The sequence below is a fragment of the Sinohyriopsis cumingii genome, chromosome 18 (assembly GCF_028554795.1).
Source record: "Sinohyriopsis cumingii isolate HCF-2022 chromosome 18, ASM2855479v2, whole genome shotgun sequence".
Classification (NCBI taxonomy): Eukaryota; Metazoa; Mollusca; class Bivalvia; order Unionida; family Unionidae; genus Sinohyriopsis; species Sinohyriopsis cumingii.
In genome coordinates, this window is record NC_142978.1 from 58,199,724 (window position 1) to 58,217,450 (window position 17,727).

Genomic DNA, 17,727 nt, shown 5'->3' on the forward strand with positions numbered 1-17,727 from the left:
AAGGTTCTATCGTATAGAAGGAATTGTAGTATTTGAAATGCCTTGCACAGGTACACATCAAGATAGCTGACGCGGGCTGATTCGGTGATAGATGTGAACCCTCAACATTGTGAACAACGGAGCGAATAATTTATGTCTGGTTTTGCGGGGTGGATGGCAACAACTGTGTTGCATAATTGTCCGATTCCAAACTTGATTAAAAAAGAAAACACTTACATATTCATCCAGGATGAGATAGGAATCCTTCATCTGAAATAAATAAGAAATATTGTCTACCTTTGTAAGGATGTATAATTGTGAAAATAAGCCTGCACAATGCACCAGTTTCAACATAATCCTGGAAATGGAGTTGGGGTAATTTTTGCATTTAATTCGCCTAAGTTATATCGAATGCGAATGATGTTTTTACAAGATAAGAGCAGTGAGCAGTGAAGGGAAATAATAGATAGGCATATTGTAAGTAAAAATTGATCTAATTTATATTTAGAGGAAAAAGAAAAAATGTCTGAAGGGATGCTAACATTTACAGAAAGTTTGACAGAACGTGTTTTTTATATTTTATTTTATAGAAGTACATATATAAGAGTGCGTAGTATCTTCGCAACTTTGTAAACATTTTATTAAACAGAACAAAAATAATCTATTAAAAATAACCCATTCGAAGAAGACCTATTCAAATGGTTTAAAGGGAAATTAGAGCTGGGTATATTTATCCTTTGTAAAGTTTTGTTAGATCAAAAGCCGGTTGTTTTATCATTTCGTCACCATTCTTAAGGATCTTGCAGAATTATCCCAAATAATCATAGAATTACAGACACAAGTCTTAATGATTAAAGTTCTGAATAAACATAGGGGACATCCAAATTAAATCCAACGCTGAAAGTGTTGATATGCATGTTGTGGCCTGTGTATTTGTGATGTGCATACAGCTTTTTGTTGAATCATAACAGTACAATCCAAGAATATATTCTTTATTTGAAATTTCATATAAATTCAAGTCTCTATGTCCATGAAAGTTTTAGAAGAGCACTTTGTATTTCTAGTGAATAAATAATTTGAATTTTAAAAAAATCCAGCCCAAATGAATTACTGGACACAACAATAATACAATTGATTCTGTTAAGATCTTACAGCACGAGTAATGTTTCCAAGAAAAACAAGGTCATATACTCCTGAAGTGATCCAATACTGAAGGTGACGACGTGTCTGTTATGGTCTACGAAGTACTGATGTGTCAACAGTCTCTTTTTGATGACATAGATAGCTTTCCAAGTGGAAATCCAAATTAAATCTAACGCTGAAAGTATTGATGTGCCAGTGATGGGCCGAATAGTGACGATGTGCCAACAGTCTTTTGTTGAATCTCAGCTCAACAATACAAGAATATATCCTTTTCTTTTAAATTCAGCCCAAATGAATTACTGGACATAACAATAATACAATTCTTTCTGCTAAGATCTTAAAGCACGAATGATTAATTTATAAAAAAAACAAGATTATACAACCCTCTACTTGACATCAGGTCACAATTAGCATTTTCTAAAACCGACTATTAATGGAAAATAACCTTACATAAGCTTCTTAATGTTTACAACAAAATAAACTTAGTTATAATTAGAAGGTCCATCATCAAAATTACAATAAAGCACGTGACAACTATCACGTAGGCTACCTATAATAAGTACAATGACCTTGACTCAGCTTAAGATAATGATCCTCCTGCGGAGTGAAAAGTTGTTTACAAAACTGTCACTGATTTTGGACAAGGTGAGCTACTAGGAACATTGTTACGTTACCCACAGCAGATATTGAAATAAAAAAAATTATTTAAAAAAAAAAAAACTAGCTAATAGGAGTGGCCGAGTGGTCTAAAGCGCTCTCCGTTACGGATCATTGCCATCTCACCTCTGTCTGCGTGGGTTCGAGTCTCGGGTTCAGCCAATGTGAGTATGTGAGAAAGCTTGCCAGTAGTTTTTCGTGGGTCGGTGATTCTTTCCAGGGTTTTCCCGGGTTCTTCCTCCACCTTTAATAATGGCCGCCATGTATATAGCCTATCTTGAGCTGAAAAATGGCGTTAAACCCTACAACAACAACAACCTAGCTAATAATCAAGGCACATTAAACATAAATAACAATTATTACTAACTCTGACAAAAATTACACACTTTCATTATTCGCTTTTTAACGCCATACGATAGTCAAGACTTGACAGAAAATTAAACATTATGAAAATGACCCGAAGGCATTTCAATGTATGGAAACATTCAGAACACATTAATAAATTGACCGGGAGTAAAGTGAAACAGTTAAAAGTAACTGAGTTTACTTCATACATTTCACAACATAGTACCTTGTATAGACTTGTATAAATTCGTTGAAGTTTTTTAATTCAATGTATTTTTTATTACGAAATTTTGTATTTGCATTTTTTAGTTGTCGTTACACTTTTGCAATTGAAATTGACACACAAAATTGTGATCGGGGTGTCACATTCCGAGTACACAACTGTCGTACATTTTACCGAGTTAAATAATAACAGATGCACCAGTTTATTTAGGCGAATACAATCGTAGATAGATGCATCGAAGCATTTAGGCGAGTTAAATTATAGCAGGTGCATCAAGGCATTTAGGCGAGTTAAATTCTAACAGGTGCATCAAGGTATATAGGCGAGTTTATCACATGCATCAAAGGAGTTGAAACTCCAGTTAGCAGCAAGAATGATATGAATAACGTTTTTGGAAAATTTAGGAAAGGTCCTTTCATGCTAAGTTTTCTTATTTGGAGAGTAGTGTGGTGCAATCACTAACAGGCCAGCAATACTAAATTAAAAGGTTACATTAAAACAACATAACGCAGCAATCAATAAAAAACAAAGCAAAAACAATACAGCTCTTTTATAATATTGTATAAAAGGGAAAGTTTACTATCTCATAGAAAATGACAATTTTGTTTAATATTTTGTAATTATCAGAGTTCTCAAGATAAATAAATTCATCGGAAAAAGACGACGATGTTCCGAGTGCACCCAACCACATAAGTGGAGCTCTCCGTTGGAGGCGAGTAACCAACTCCATCAAATTGTGTATTCCTACAACTACGCACGAAAATGGCGGATAGATGTTCCGATTTGGGGTACCGGTCTAAAGTTCCCCATTGTCTTCCGGCATTTGGCAAGTAAGTTAGCACGGAAATGGACGAAAAAAAGAATGGTTATTTAAATGCTCTGACTAAGGTCTTGCATTCTCGTTTAAGGGTCAGAGAACGATCACGTGTCCCTTTTACTACAGACATATTTGTCTTGATATTACGCTATTGCTGACACTCTATCTTAACTCCGCGCAATTCAGTATGACAGCAAGCTGTCATTTACTCTGGTCTTCTCAAAGAATATATTACCTACTCACAATTCGTAAGTGGAGCGAAAGCAGTTAACAAACTAATGCATCTCACGTAACCTGATATATCATACACGCTTTTACTTAAAATTGCTGCAAGTATACGCGTAAAATTTTCCGAAAACTGTCATGTGCAACTTTTCCAAAAACCTGTCAAATGTTTCATATCAGTGACCGACTTGTCTTGTCACATGGCCTGTTTGTATCCTTATAAGTAATTCAAGACGGGCCAAGTTCTTACCTTCTTAATTGCTTCTGGTCTGCAATGATATTTAACACCTTTATTTTCTGGTATGTTTGCACGTTTAAAAAAATAAAAGCTTGGCGATTGCTGCCGTTATCCACCGTATGGTTTTATTCCAGTTTGGAAACTGTTTATTCTAATGTAAATGGACTTTTTGATGGGTGGAGGTGGGTGGAAGTCCGGCCAAATAATCGATTTTGAAGTCTGTAGACATGAAGACTTTACGCCCATGGCCACTTTTCTATTCCCTGCTTCCTATGGCGGATGAACTCTTGTCAGCCGGCAACAACTCCCCCCCCCGCCCCCCCCCCCCCCCCCGGGGTATACATAATAGAAAGGTCAGAATGTAACAAATGTGTAAACATTTTACGCACAAAAGACTATTATTATGTATACCGTTTTGTTCGACTCTGGGACGAGACACTTGACATCTTTGTGGCGGTCCAAAAAAGCCTGGAATTCCTCATCAGTGAGGAGGAATGACTCAGCATTCCTGAGGGCATCATCTCCAGCGTTTTCTCCGTCAATTAGAAGACACTGAAATACCTGAATAATTTTGATGCAAACATTCTTTTAGTTTCTATCCACAATGGGGTGTGTGTGTGTGTGTGTGTGTGTGTGTGTGTGTGTGTGAGAGAGAGAGAGAGTATCTTATAATTATACTTTCCTTTCAGATTCAAACTGACAAGTAGTTTAGAAACTCGAAACAATTTAAGAGAGAGAGAGAGAGAGAGAGAGAGAGAGAGTATTTCTTATAATTATGCTTTCCTTTCAGATTCAAACTAATAAGTAGATTAGAAACTCGAAACGTTTTAAGAGAGAGAGAGAGAGAGAGAGAGAGAAGGCAGACAGAGAACTTGCTATATAACCAACTAATAACTAATAAAACCGCCAGCTATCCAGGAGTTTAAGGATGTGATGGTGTGCTGGAAAGTATGGAGACTAATCACCCTCATGATTTACGGTTAATATTTTGCTTTAGAAAAAAAAAAACAAAACAATTATCTGCATACTTTCTTACCTTCCATCGACATGGGGACAACTTGTTTATTTCCTCTACCATGTCTTCGTCTTTGTTGTACGTATTGACGACCGTGTTCAGTTTAAAAGCAACCTATAAAACGTTGTAAATACATAGCTTTAATTTACAATTTTCGTAATATTTGGTGGGTAAGCGAGTTCGTTTCTAACTTTATTAAGTTTATTTCAATATGAATATGAAAACACTATATATATTTTATTAGCACACACATCCACGCTCCCACCAAAAAAAAAATAAAAAAATACTGACATATTAGACTAGCCATAGTTTAATCTGGTACTTTTTATCCAATGTTATAAATATTTGATATTTGTATTTCCTCATAGATTGTTAACGGCGAATCGACATTTACACTGGCCTCCATGCATACATTAACTGCTCACAAAGCGAACACCGATAGCGAAAGGAGGTAAGAAACTACTGCGTCGCAAGTAACCTTGCTACAAGTATACGCATACAATTTTCTGAAAACTGTCATGTGCAACTTTTCCACAAAAACCGGGTCGAATATTTCATCTCAGTGATTTACTTTTCTAGCCATATGGGTCTGTTTGGATTCTTAGAAGTAATTTAAGACGTGCCGAGTTCTTACCTGTGTTAAACGTTTGACGTTTGCATTGATGTTTAATACCTTTATTTTCTGGTATGTTTACCTGTTTGTAAACAAACTGAGGATCATTAGGGTATCCCGCACCATCCCCAATGAAACAAAGAAACAGAAAACGAACCTTTTACACATTTTCTCACAAATTATAGCAGTATTGTCATGCGATTTCTCTTTTTGAAAAAGTCAAACTGATAAAAAGATCTGCGGTTAGGGTACAGTCAATTTTTAAAAAGAGCCCATAATCGACAAAACAATTTTATACCCCCTTTCTCCGTGCACGTCACTTCCATTAACTGTTTCCTATTCAGTTTTTCTGTACACATTAGAGTGATCGTCCTAATCCACGCGGCCACAAGAACATTCTCGTTAGGGAAGCGGAATGTAACACTCAGTTATGTGCACACACCCACTGCATGAACTTGGCCACGTGGGATGTGGCGCTGGTACATAAAGCTTGGCGACTGCTGCCGTTACAAGCAATATGGTTCTATTCCTATTTGGAAATTGTTTATACTAATTTAAACAAAAAACTGAACTTACTGATGGGTGGAGGTGGGTGGGAGTCCGGCCAAACAATTTATTTTGAAGTTTGTAGACACGAAGACTTTACACCCATGGCCACGTTTATATTCCGTGCTTCCCACAGCGAATGAGCTCTTGTCAAACGTTATCAACGCTATCCCCACAAGCACCCCCAAAGGATATAGAAAATTTAAAAAAACAAAACCAAACAGAATAAAACAAATTTGTAAACTTTTTTAAATACAAAAAGACAGTTGTTTTTACACACCTCCTCCAACCCATAACCCACATAACAATATTTCTGGATTCGCTACTGTAAAATCTACGTTCCTGAGGATTTGAATAAGTCTAAAATTATTATGCTCTAACTTTTATTTTACACGTTAGCTTGATAATTATTCGTTTCCTTAACTTTTCCCATGTAATATATATCACGCTTTTTTTTAAAAATTTCGGAAAGAATATTTAATATGCAAGAAAAGTATCATTCTCTTCTTTCATTTTCTCTTTATCGAATTATACTATTTCTAGTTTACAGTATCGAAACCCGTGAGTGTACATATTTCTGGTAATATGTACGCCTACCCATCATTACCCCTAATTTGTCCATTTTAGTTGCTTGGTTCGGCCGATTGTTTTATTTTCGTGAATTTTGTGGAAGTGTTTGCAGTTTCTTTTTCACAGTCTGTCATTAACATCGGATTCCGATACTATGTAATTTCATGTTTTGTAACAACGTTCCAAGTATCCAATACCTGATACTCTTGACACCATTTCCGTACACGCATTAGACTGTCTAGGTGATTGCGCCTTCCTTGTTGTCGACCAATCAGAGCGTTGGTTTCCGGGTTGAAACTGTCGCATGATACTGCTAGTATATCCAGGTACTGACCTAAATAAAAAGAAAGTTGAGGTCGCAAAACAATAGTTTTATTCTAGCAGTCTTATCAATTATTTAGTGATGACTCGTATGTATTTGTGCTAGTGTGAGCTTGTGTGCCGAGAGAGTGATGCTTTGGATAGTTTGTGGTTAAAATTGATCAATACACTGTTATAAAGACAATATCTACCATTGCAGATCTCGACTCTGTTGTTCATATGATATAACGGTACCAATTGTGCAACCCCAGGTGGGCTGAGCTTAAGAAACATTGTATTCAGAAATAAACAACAAAACTATATTTGATTGGTGCATTATGTAAGAGTTGTACTGTCTGTTAGGTTTAAAAACGTTGAGCATCATGTCAATATGAGAGATTATGTTAATTCATATCTAGATCATATTCTGTATTTTCTATGATTTTTTAGAAATTTAAAAAAAATGTCGTACACATGGCTGAAAACGTCTCTGTTGTGACTAGATAACTCTTACCCCTGTCTAATTCTAGCAAAGTTATCTCTCTTAAATGCAATGGACTACCTGGTTTTCACCGTGTCAAATTGACAATCTAACACTGTTCTATATGACCTATGTGACATGCTTGCTGAGGTATATTTATTTCACAAGACATTAGCATTGAGGTCTATGGAAAAACATTTGATAGTGTGATACTTATAGGGAAGAACAGCCTCACAGTGTATCAACAGAAACGCATAGATATGGACGACATTTATGAACTGTACTAGTTTGATGTAGGAAAAAAAATGGATGCTGACCATTTTTGGTTAAATATTGACAATCTTTTAAACTAAAATGTATGTAATCTTCAGAAAATAGCACAAGTTGGCTTTGGATGGGGATTTTTGATCATCATAGCTATGACAGACTGTCACATTTTCTCAGCCAAGTTCGTGAGTCGTGTATAAACTAAGGTATAAACTAAGTACAAGACATGGTTGCTGTCTAAACATTGCCGCAGGCTAGATTAGTCTCTTACGCAAGGTTACAGAGAGAAGATCTGGCATCTTGAATCGGCACAGGCGTTATATCGAGCGACTTCCCATCTATGTGTTACAAAGATCAGAGGAACCTGCGAGGAACGGGGCATAAGGACATTGTCCGCTAAGTTTGATTGGATCAGGTCACAGCGACATCCAATTGGAATTGAGACAGAGGGTATGGTAACAATGTCGATCCAAATTGCAAATTCTAACTAGCAAGCGAAAGTTTTGTCTCGCCTAGGATGATTGATGAGCAATAAAGGGTTACTCCGAAAGAGCCACTCGTAATTTGGTGGCAAAACTTAGGAGATTCTAAGGAAAGACAAAGCTTCGTAAAGGTCAGTAGGTTATTTGCTCGATTTTTGCACAATGTTACTGCATTGTAATTGTAATTATGTGTAATACGTATACTTGATTACCAGGATCGTTTAGTATGTACAGTTACCTTTGTAGTGTTCATTTACAGGCGTATTTGAGTATTATGTAGAGAATTATGTAGATTGTTAGCTTGTGGTCAGAATTAATTTTGTAATTCGCTTTTAGGTAACTTCGTAGTAAACTAGTGCATTTTTTTCATCGAATATATTAGATTTTACACATGCTTGAATTGTGAATTTGGAAAATGGTTGAAGTGTGTAAGATTAGTTAATATGGATGTATGGATATTTATGTATTTTGTATGGGATGCAATGTAAAGAAATGCGTCTGATTGTTTTGAAATTGTATAGTATAACGGGATTAAGAATATGTACTGATGTGACGCAATTTATTGATGTATGTACGAGAAGTAATTGTTACAATGCTTTTATTACGAAGTTGTTTTACCATAAAAGAACGTATGAGTATTTCGATGTGATGAATGAGTGACCGAAGAAATTTAATAGCCGCTATCTGATGATAGGCAGGGTGTAGTGTGAGATGAGAGGGCTAAGAAAATATTGTACCGTCCTTGTATTTTCACAGAAAGTCTTTTGGCGTACAGCCCTGGAAACCCTGAAAAATAACTGATACTTAATGAACCCGAAATGTTCGATGGGTAAATGCCATTGATGACGTACCATGTTAGATTAACCTGAATCGGTAAGGTACTCCTGCCAATGTCTGGGGCATTATTTTATCTATAGTACCGGCGGATCGTGCATGTAGAATTCGTTGGTTCAGGAGAATTTGAATCAAATCTTCATGACAACCAAGAACTTCTCTCAGTGACGACCTTCCGATGTCAGCCGTGTACTGTAGAGATTTGATAGAGATGACAGCTCTCAGTGTAGAATCGTGTTCGCGTAAATAGATTTTAGAGTATTTGATTAGCCACCGAAGAAACCTTCCGTCAGATCTCTTCACTGATTGAGTCACTGTCATACGCGCCTGCGGAAAGTGTAATATTGTGCCAATTAGCACCATCGTCTGGCGAGAACATGAAAGAGTTGTTCGGGGAAAGCCCTCTAACGGTGTAGATCGAATATTAGGCCATTTGTAATACACAGCAAAACTAGCACGATCTCGAGTGTGCGGGATTCGCCCTAGTCGAAAAGATGCAGATAAAACCACGTTGAATTCCGGTTTCATTAACGAAATTATAATCATCAAGGTGAATTTCGGATTTGAATATGCAACCGTATGTTGCATTGCAGCACTGATTTGTCGAACAGTGGAAAGCGCCTCTCTTTTTACATACTCGATATATTTAATGAGTTCATGGATTAACGAGCGAAACCTCTTCGAGTTCGTGTTTTTGGTCGCCAAGGACACGGATTTAAACCACGGTTTGAACCTGGGCGTGTGGTGTTCCACTATTCGGATCAAGACTTTTTCCACGTTTCGGTGCCTGTGCATTTTCCTTGAGAGGCCATGTTGCTGGGAGAAGTATTCTTCTTCAGGAGAAACGTCCTCCTTAGGAGGCAAACATTTTCCAGAAACGGAGCCACGTACATATTTGTAAGATTTTATCATAAAGATGGAGACCATTATACCGGCATGTATGGATCTTTTATGCATCTTTGGTACTATTGAGTTCAACGATCTCATAACAACCGGTTAATATACTGTATGTGCTATATCTATTTAATTTGTATTTGTTAGTTTTTCTCCATGATGATATATAATTGTATTTTGAACTTGACCTTGTCCAAAATCAAGTTCATTGTGTACCTGACAAGTAAATTTTATTTTGTAAACAACTGATATATAGTTAATATTTCTCTATGAGTGTTTTGTAAATATTGGGATCATTATCAAAGGAGATAATTATGTTTATTTGTTTATGGATCTATGACACTGGGATTCTTCCATAAAGAACCTTTTGTACCTGATGTTTCCGACGGTCTTTTTGATAATCTTAGTCACAGATTTTATCTTGTTGACGCCTTAGAATATTCTGGAAATTAACTTTTGACGCTCATCCTGGTTTTACTTTTGTGTCTTAGCTTTTGATATAACGCTGTTCACTTGAGAAATTATTCATCTTTACATTTAACATCTGAGGCAGAATCAATCTTATTGTCGTATTTCAATTGGGTGGAATTATTTATTCAGATTATTATTCGCTGGAAATACAAAGTGCTCATCTATAATATTCTTGGACTGGAACATTAATTTGGAATAGTAGTAAATTCAGACAAGATCATCTTTGGATTATAATATTGTGATGCGTCAAAAGACTGTTGGGTCATCATTACACTTCAGGCCATTGGCACATTACCACGTCCGAGACTACAAGCACACCAACACATTCAATATCAAACACATTCAATAATGGAATTTAACTGAAATACCACTGGAATTCAGTCGAACCTTTATGTGACTATTTGGTATGTATTTGGCAATACTGTAATTTCCTTTTACATTTTCACTTTGCATTTTAGGGAAATAAAATTATTTGTTGCATTTTACAAATTTTATCGTTTTCGCTTTTTTCTGTTACTTTGTTTAAGACCATAAAGTCATAACATATGGTTATTACAGGAGAGTCTTGGAAGTCCTATTAACTCCCGAAATACATATCCGAGTTATTCCTATTGGAGGTACTCCGGTCGCGTATCAATGTGTAGTTCATTCTATAACGTTGTGTAGCTTATGTCTTGTGGATTTTCAAAGATCATTTACCTTCCCTGTTTCTTAAATGTTTGAGATGGTGTTTGCAACATTGACAGATAATCCAGTATTGTTCTTGTAGAATATTCGCAATTGCTTATCTGACATCCTGTAGCATTTCCTGTAAGCCGTTTTACCAATCATGCTAGCTCATTCCTGGGGTTGCTTTCGTGGCTTTCTTGATATCCTGAACGCTCAAGGCCGTCTTAACAATCGAACCCGGTTTAACTTCTGTTCCTATCATCTCAACAGTAGTTTCCGGGTATTTTTTATTTACGAAAAAAAAACTTGTTATAGGTTATGTGCGTGGGCTTACTCAGTAGTTCAAACGTTTGTTCAAACCTTGCTGTGAAGTCATTCTCTGCGGATTGTCGCGACTGATTGAGGCATATAATTGACACATTTGCGAGTAATTATGTAATCGTGGAGAAGTTCTATGTGTTCGTGGGTAGCATTGCGGCGTCAGTCGGTAGTCCCTGCTATGGCATCGATGGCGGATTTCATCATTGTACATGTTTACGGCACTTGTTACATTGTTACACACGCTCGCGTGTGACACGCCCGTGTTATAATCCACGTGATTCTTGCGCGGTCCATTAGTCAAGCCGATCGTGAGGAAATCATGTGGGTTCTTGATGACCTCCGGAAAGGTATTTCAAAACTCTATCCACGAAGCGTCGGCGTCATGCAAGTTCAATGAATGCTTGCAAGACGTGTGGGTCAATCTCACAAAATATAATTAACACAGTGTAATTGTTTCGAATCACTTTAGGCACGTGTTCATATCGCTGGATCATATAGATCACGACTGTGTCTTCATCAGATTCAACAACAGTTGACTGTTCAAGAATGCGGCAGGACCAATAATTAACGTGAGCCGAATTTGGAAACATGTCATATTGTTTGGGAGGCGTAGGATTTGGCAACACAGAGAAGGGCGTGGCGGCGTAAGTGTTTTACTTTCGTAATTCTTTGTTGAATATCAACTGTTGTAAAATCCAACTCCGACTGTAACGAGAAATAACCCAGCCGCATTCGCTGAAACTTGTGTCCGATATCAAACAGAAATTTACATCTGTAAAAGAAAGTCGCTGGCTTTGAAAAAGATATTGCGCAAACAAAGCTAACGGTGTCCTTTATCCTATTGAAAAACATACTCCTTGATACAATTAATGCAGGCATGGAACACGGCTAGATATACGACTGCATGATAACCGACCAAAACCTGGAATTGAACCTGCAAACCGAGACTAGGGTGCATGTTATTGACATGATCTTGCTGCTTATATAGCATCACGTGTATCAATGAACGTCAACGAGCAGGCATGACTTGAATACAGTCGCGGAACAAGCCATCGGAAAATGAATCACCAGATGGATTGTCAAAGGAGGTACGAAAGCCAAGATTGTCCTGGCAGGTAAAACTTTATAACGATTTTTAAGATCCGCTCATGGAGAAATGCAGACCTGTTTACCCCTATGGTTTCTACTTACTTTGAACGGATGAAGCTCGAAAAATGCTCACTACGGATCGTTTAGGTAAGACTATGGAAAATGTACGAATCGGCAAAAAAATTATGTATTAAACGTTTCGTTTCACTTCTAAAATTTCGTTTGGTTAAAAACTATTTAATAGCTGTCAAAGAAGTTGCTTTTTCGATGGTTCCCGCGCAAACATGTATACCGTCCGCAGGCATGGAAGGCAGAAATTGGAAATTGTTTTTGAAAACAGCGGACCAACTGCGTGTGAAAAGAAAACCGGAAGAAGTCGAAAAGTCAAGTGCTAGCCAGACGTTTTTAAAGATTTGTACTAATATTTGGCCATTTATGAAACAGTCAAACAAGGACTTCATTATATTCACTGTGGTGTGTGTGAATTGGATTTTTATGTTGCACATAGTAGTAGAAGTAACATAAGAAGACTTGTTCGGTGCATATCCCACCAGAATGGCCCGAAATAAAAGACACAAATAAATATATGTCTTGATTCTTTAATACGCTGTGTCCGACAGTGAACAAAAAGTGCATTTTATCTGTGCTGAAGAGTTTATAAGTCAGCTTTTGGCTAAGTTAAACTTGCCGTTGAAAACAGCTGAATCGTTAAATCGGGATATTAATAAAAATGTTTCCTCATAGCAAATTCGCAGCAGGGAAGATAAACTATTTCAGAATACACTTAGTAAAGTTAGAGTGATACAGGTTTTGAGAAAAGGTGTATCTTATCTCGTTTAAAGAAACAGATAGCTATGTATTTTTTCAATGTTATTAAAGACAGTATTTCTGAATTAATTATTTTTTTAAATTGTTAAACTTTTATTTTTATCACTGTGCTATTGGCAGTTATTGAAAATTACGAACAGACTGTTTTTGGACTACTGACGGAGCCCGGAAAGGGCAATTATTCTCGTGTAATCAAGGAAGATAGAAATATTGTGTACCAGTCCGATTGTCCGTCCGTGAATACAATCATAGATTGCTCCAGCATATTTGGAATTTTGATCTCCTTCCTTGGGATTGAAATTCATGATTTGTGCATAATTTGCTAGTAGTTCATCAAATTGTTTAACACAACTGAGAATACGCACTTGTGATAAATGCAAGGCCGACAAGAGGGGGAAGGCGCAACCAGGGATATATTCCCGGGTCGAACAATACTTTTTTGATTTTATAAAAGAAATTTTTTGTTTGAACCAGAAATAGGAGAGGCCCGGGTGTTTTGTACACCAGGGGTTTGTGATCGCTCTCTACGGCTCTGGATAAATGGCCAAGTTGTCAACACTCATCATGCTGGAACCCTTGAGTCATGCATAGGGGTGTTGTATTGTCTCTTAGATTTACTTCTTTGTGCCATAATGTAAATTGTTTTTCTGTGCGTGTCACACTTTGTGTGTACGTGCATGTGTTCCTTATTGTCAAAGGAGAAAAACGTCACGTTAGGTCGAAACGTATGAAAACTTTGCTTTTTTCCCCGCACTGTATACCAACGTTTGTGGCATTATATAGCATTTGTGTTGTTGGATATGTAGAGATCCCAACTCTGCTATCATACTATCATCTAATACTGAGCATGAAAAGACAACAGAAGTTACCAATGTAACATTTTATCCTGGCCTGTTCTTGCAAATGTCTTTGACACTCATGCAGAAGTAGGATATAAAGAATGTTTATTTCACCAAACTTTATGGAAAAATTAACCGGTACCGAGATACTTATTAGCAATCAGTAAAGTCTAGTTTTGAATTAATCATACCATATTTAACGAACCACTTTTCCTTAATGAGGCTGCCATTACTGACGATGCTGACGCTCGGAAGCTCAAGTTCCTCCTTGCAGAAGCGGACCATTTCTCCCAGGTGTTCTCCTTTGTTTACAATAAATGGCTCACCCCCAGAGAAATTTATTTTCTGCATGCCTAAATAATAATAATAATAATAATAATAATAATATTTGTATTGTCTTTGAAATAATAATAATAATAATAATAATAATAATAATAATAATCCAACCTACACCATCATATCTACTGTTCTTTCCTATAATGGTTTCCTGTTTATTTACATTGTCCGCGCCTACCGATTGTTGATAGTAAGTACAATGTGGCAGCAACATTAAGTATTTCCAGTATGCGGAGCAAGGACTATTCCAATTGCAGCTACCAGTGAGAAGTAAGAATACTGCATGAGGTATTTCATATTCTGACCAATCAATTTAGCACAAAATGTTATGTTAATGTGCATATCGAAAATAATAAATCATAAGCACTGTATGTAAAGGGTAACTATGTAATAATAATAATAATAATAAAGGACAATACATCCATCCATCCAACCATCCATCCATCCACACACACACACATACATAACATACATACATACATACATACATACATACAACATACATACATACATGCATGCATACATACATACCTCGAACATTCGCAAGGTTAGGTTCCAGAACCATTCGCGGATCAGGAGGAATCGCGAATGTTTGGTACGAGTCACTAAAAATGCTAATAAATGCTTATTTCTAGGGTTTAAACCCTAAATATGACCCAAATCATGCTCCCAAAGCACTTTAATTTCATTTAAAAGTTAGCCTAATACATTACCCTTAAAAAGAGAAATAAATGGTTGACGTAAAAATAGAGTACAGTATCGCCTAATGGGTATTTGCCACACTAGCGCATTTACAGTACGGTACATGTATACTAATATTACCCCTATACTAATTCATTGGCTGCCGTTTTCTTTTGCACTCACAGTAAGGTAAAACCAAGTAACGAATGGGACTGTAAACTTAATGACTGACGTTTTCTTTGTCATTGTCAGGAAGGTAAACTAGGTAAACTTCATATGTCACAGAAGTCATATAACGAAGGTACAATTCAATAAAATAAAGAAAACATGTACGTAGAGGGTACCAATGAAAATTTCGCGAATCCGTGAATTCGCTAATCCAGAAACGCGAATGCACGAGGTATTACTGTACATACATACATACATACATACATACATACATACATACCACATATTATGTTTTTCGGAAAATCCACGTTCCCACGGTGGACCTTAATCCTTTTCGCGATGTGTCCGTCACGGACATAACACTATGGTCGTCGTGGATTGCCCACATCGTGGCTTGTAGATGAAGGCTTAAATTGTAATGACCTACACGTATTTCACAGCAGTATAATTATATAATCGCAGATATCCACTACAGGGTTTTAGCCTGACTGTTGGCTCAGCTACAGTATGTAGCGCGGGTTCCTCTTTTTTAAGTTCTACACTATACGGTTTAATATTCAAAGACTCGACCGCTAAAACGCAATCGTATACGTGTATTACGTGAGATCAAAGATTTCCCAGCAAAGACTGCTGAGACAAATTAGGTGTTTCACAAAATTTACAATGTTTAATTTTATAAATTTTAGATAGATAGATAGATAGAGGAAACACGCATAAGTATTAGCGGGTTTCGTTCTGCCAGTCACTTTTAAATTGTTTGTTTAACATGTATCCACACAATGAAATATACACAGTGCCATAAAATATGCAACTACTGTTAGACAACCTGTTGAGTACTTGTGACCCAAATATAGATGTTCATGCGATACATTTATCAGGAATTAGACTCGAGTTATACCTTACACATTAAGTACCGTTTTTATGCAGGCTCTACCAGCAAAGAGATGCAGCATTCCTTAACAAACAGCTTAATAAATATATTTAGAATTCCTTGTTGGGTCAGCTGATGAGATTACAAAATGGACGGGTGAAAGTGATGAAAAAGTGAAATGACGTTATTATTTTGCATCAGGAAATAAACTCGTATGTAATATTTTCAGTTAAAGCAGATACAACTTTGTACATTATATTTTTCAATCTACATGACAATTACTGCAGTAGTAGTTAGTTTCTCGTGCACACATGTACATCACGTCATCATATTTTTAAGTTCAACGGAAATGCAAGCTACTATGTAAACTTAGTTGTGAAATGGGTACCTAGGGTATATACGATCGTATTTACATTACAACAAATATCCTCCAGTGTTGTTACTTTTTTTTTAAAGCTTTATCTAATTGGAATTTCTTCTTGTTTAGCTTGTAAGCTGAACACATATCTATCACTAATGCCTTGTAAATTGCCCGAAATGGATAAACCCCATTTTTACCAAGGCTACAACATATATCACTAATTCATTATGTTAGGACAGAATTTTTTAGTACAAGTAACAAGATTGAAAAATTCCTCTAAATTGTATCAAGAGTAAGTTTTGATTAAATTGTATTAGAAGTAAATTGATAAATCATACTGAAAGTAATCCTCTGCTAAAATATATTGAGATTTAATCCATTTATTCGTGTTACAATTATATACTACTATTCAACAATGATTACGCTATTATGATCAAGTACGAACCGTCTTATACAAAACATTACTTGTATCTCTGACTCAGCACAAAAAGAGAGTACATTCATCAGGTTATGAAAATAGCGAACTAGACAGATTCCTATGGAGGGCAAATGTGCTGATCTTGCAGAAGTACTTACGTAATAATGTACATAGACCTAGACAATAATCTGTAAAAGACTACGAAGCCTCACTTTGAGATTCTGGCCTTCGCAAAGAGCGAGGAACGCGCCATATTTGGCGTTGTCTTAAGAAAGCTGGTATAAAAAGCCCCAGCCACGGGTCAACACCAGTTTTGCTGGCCAGAAACTCAAACAGGCTTTGTCTTTGCAGGTAAGATAACCGTCTATGTACAATTTTTCATAGTATAAGACTTTTAAGTGTTATAAGAACTTTTAGTGTTAAGATGTTAACCTAACATCAGTATGTTTAAACATTAGATCATTTTAATATTTCTTTACTATTATTTAACATAATGTATTAGAAAGTTTAACTGTTTGAATAACTTATATTTACTTATAATTATATTATTGATTATAGTAAAAGCAACGTTCGCTACCAACTTCATACTCAGTAATAGTTAATTTAGAAATAAAATACTCTTTAAATAATAGAGTTTAATATGTTGACATTTTAGAATTAATTCAGTAAAGGATATTTCAATTACAGTATTAGTCTGAAATATTGAATTTTAGATTCTTTTGCTATCGTGAATTTATTCGACATTTAATTGTCTGTATTACATTCTAAACGGCAGTTATTATACAAGTATGATGTTGGTAAGTGAAAGAATATCGTAGTTTTATATGTATTTCTTATATCCGAAAATTGAGCTTGTTGTAGTTGATATTGAAATGTAAGTTTATATGTTGAGTATTTCAATAAAGTTTTGCTGGCCAGAAACTCAAACAGACTTTTGTCTTTGCAGCTCGATCCCGAGTACCTTCAATTCCCCAAGAATGTAGTCACGTCTTCATCATCGAGTGACACTTACATCAAATAACTTGAACTTCCTTTCTTTTCTCTCT

At 36.2% G+C, this 17,727-nt stretch overlaps 1 protein-coding gene across 1 annotated transcript in view; it reads right to left on the reverse strand.

Annotated features, from left to right (window-relative positions):
- The window catches only part of LOC149776728 (S-adenosylmethionine-dependent nucleotide dehydratase RSAD2-like), a 43,853-nt gene that overhangs the window by 2,012 nt on the left and 24,114 nt on the right, over positions 1-17,727 (reverse strand). The window contains exons 3-7 of the mRNA XM_089941255.1: positions 14,038-14,199; positions 6,569-6,705; positions 4,664-4,756; positions 4,039-4,188; positions 217-249 (exon numbers count right to left, since the gene is read on the reverse strand). Of these exons, the coding sequence (XP_089797381.1) occupies positions 217-249; positions 4,039-4,188; positions 4,664-4,756; positions 6,569-6,705; positions 14,038-14,199 (575 nt within the window). The remainder of the gene's footprint in view (positions 1-216; positions 250-4,038; positions 4,189-4,663; positions 4,757-6,568; positions 6,706-14,037; positions 14,200-17,727) is intronic.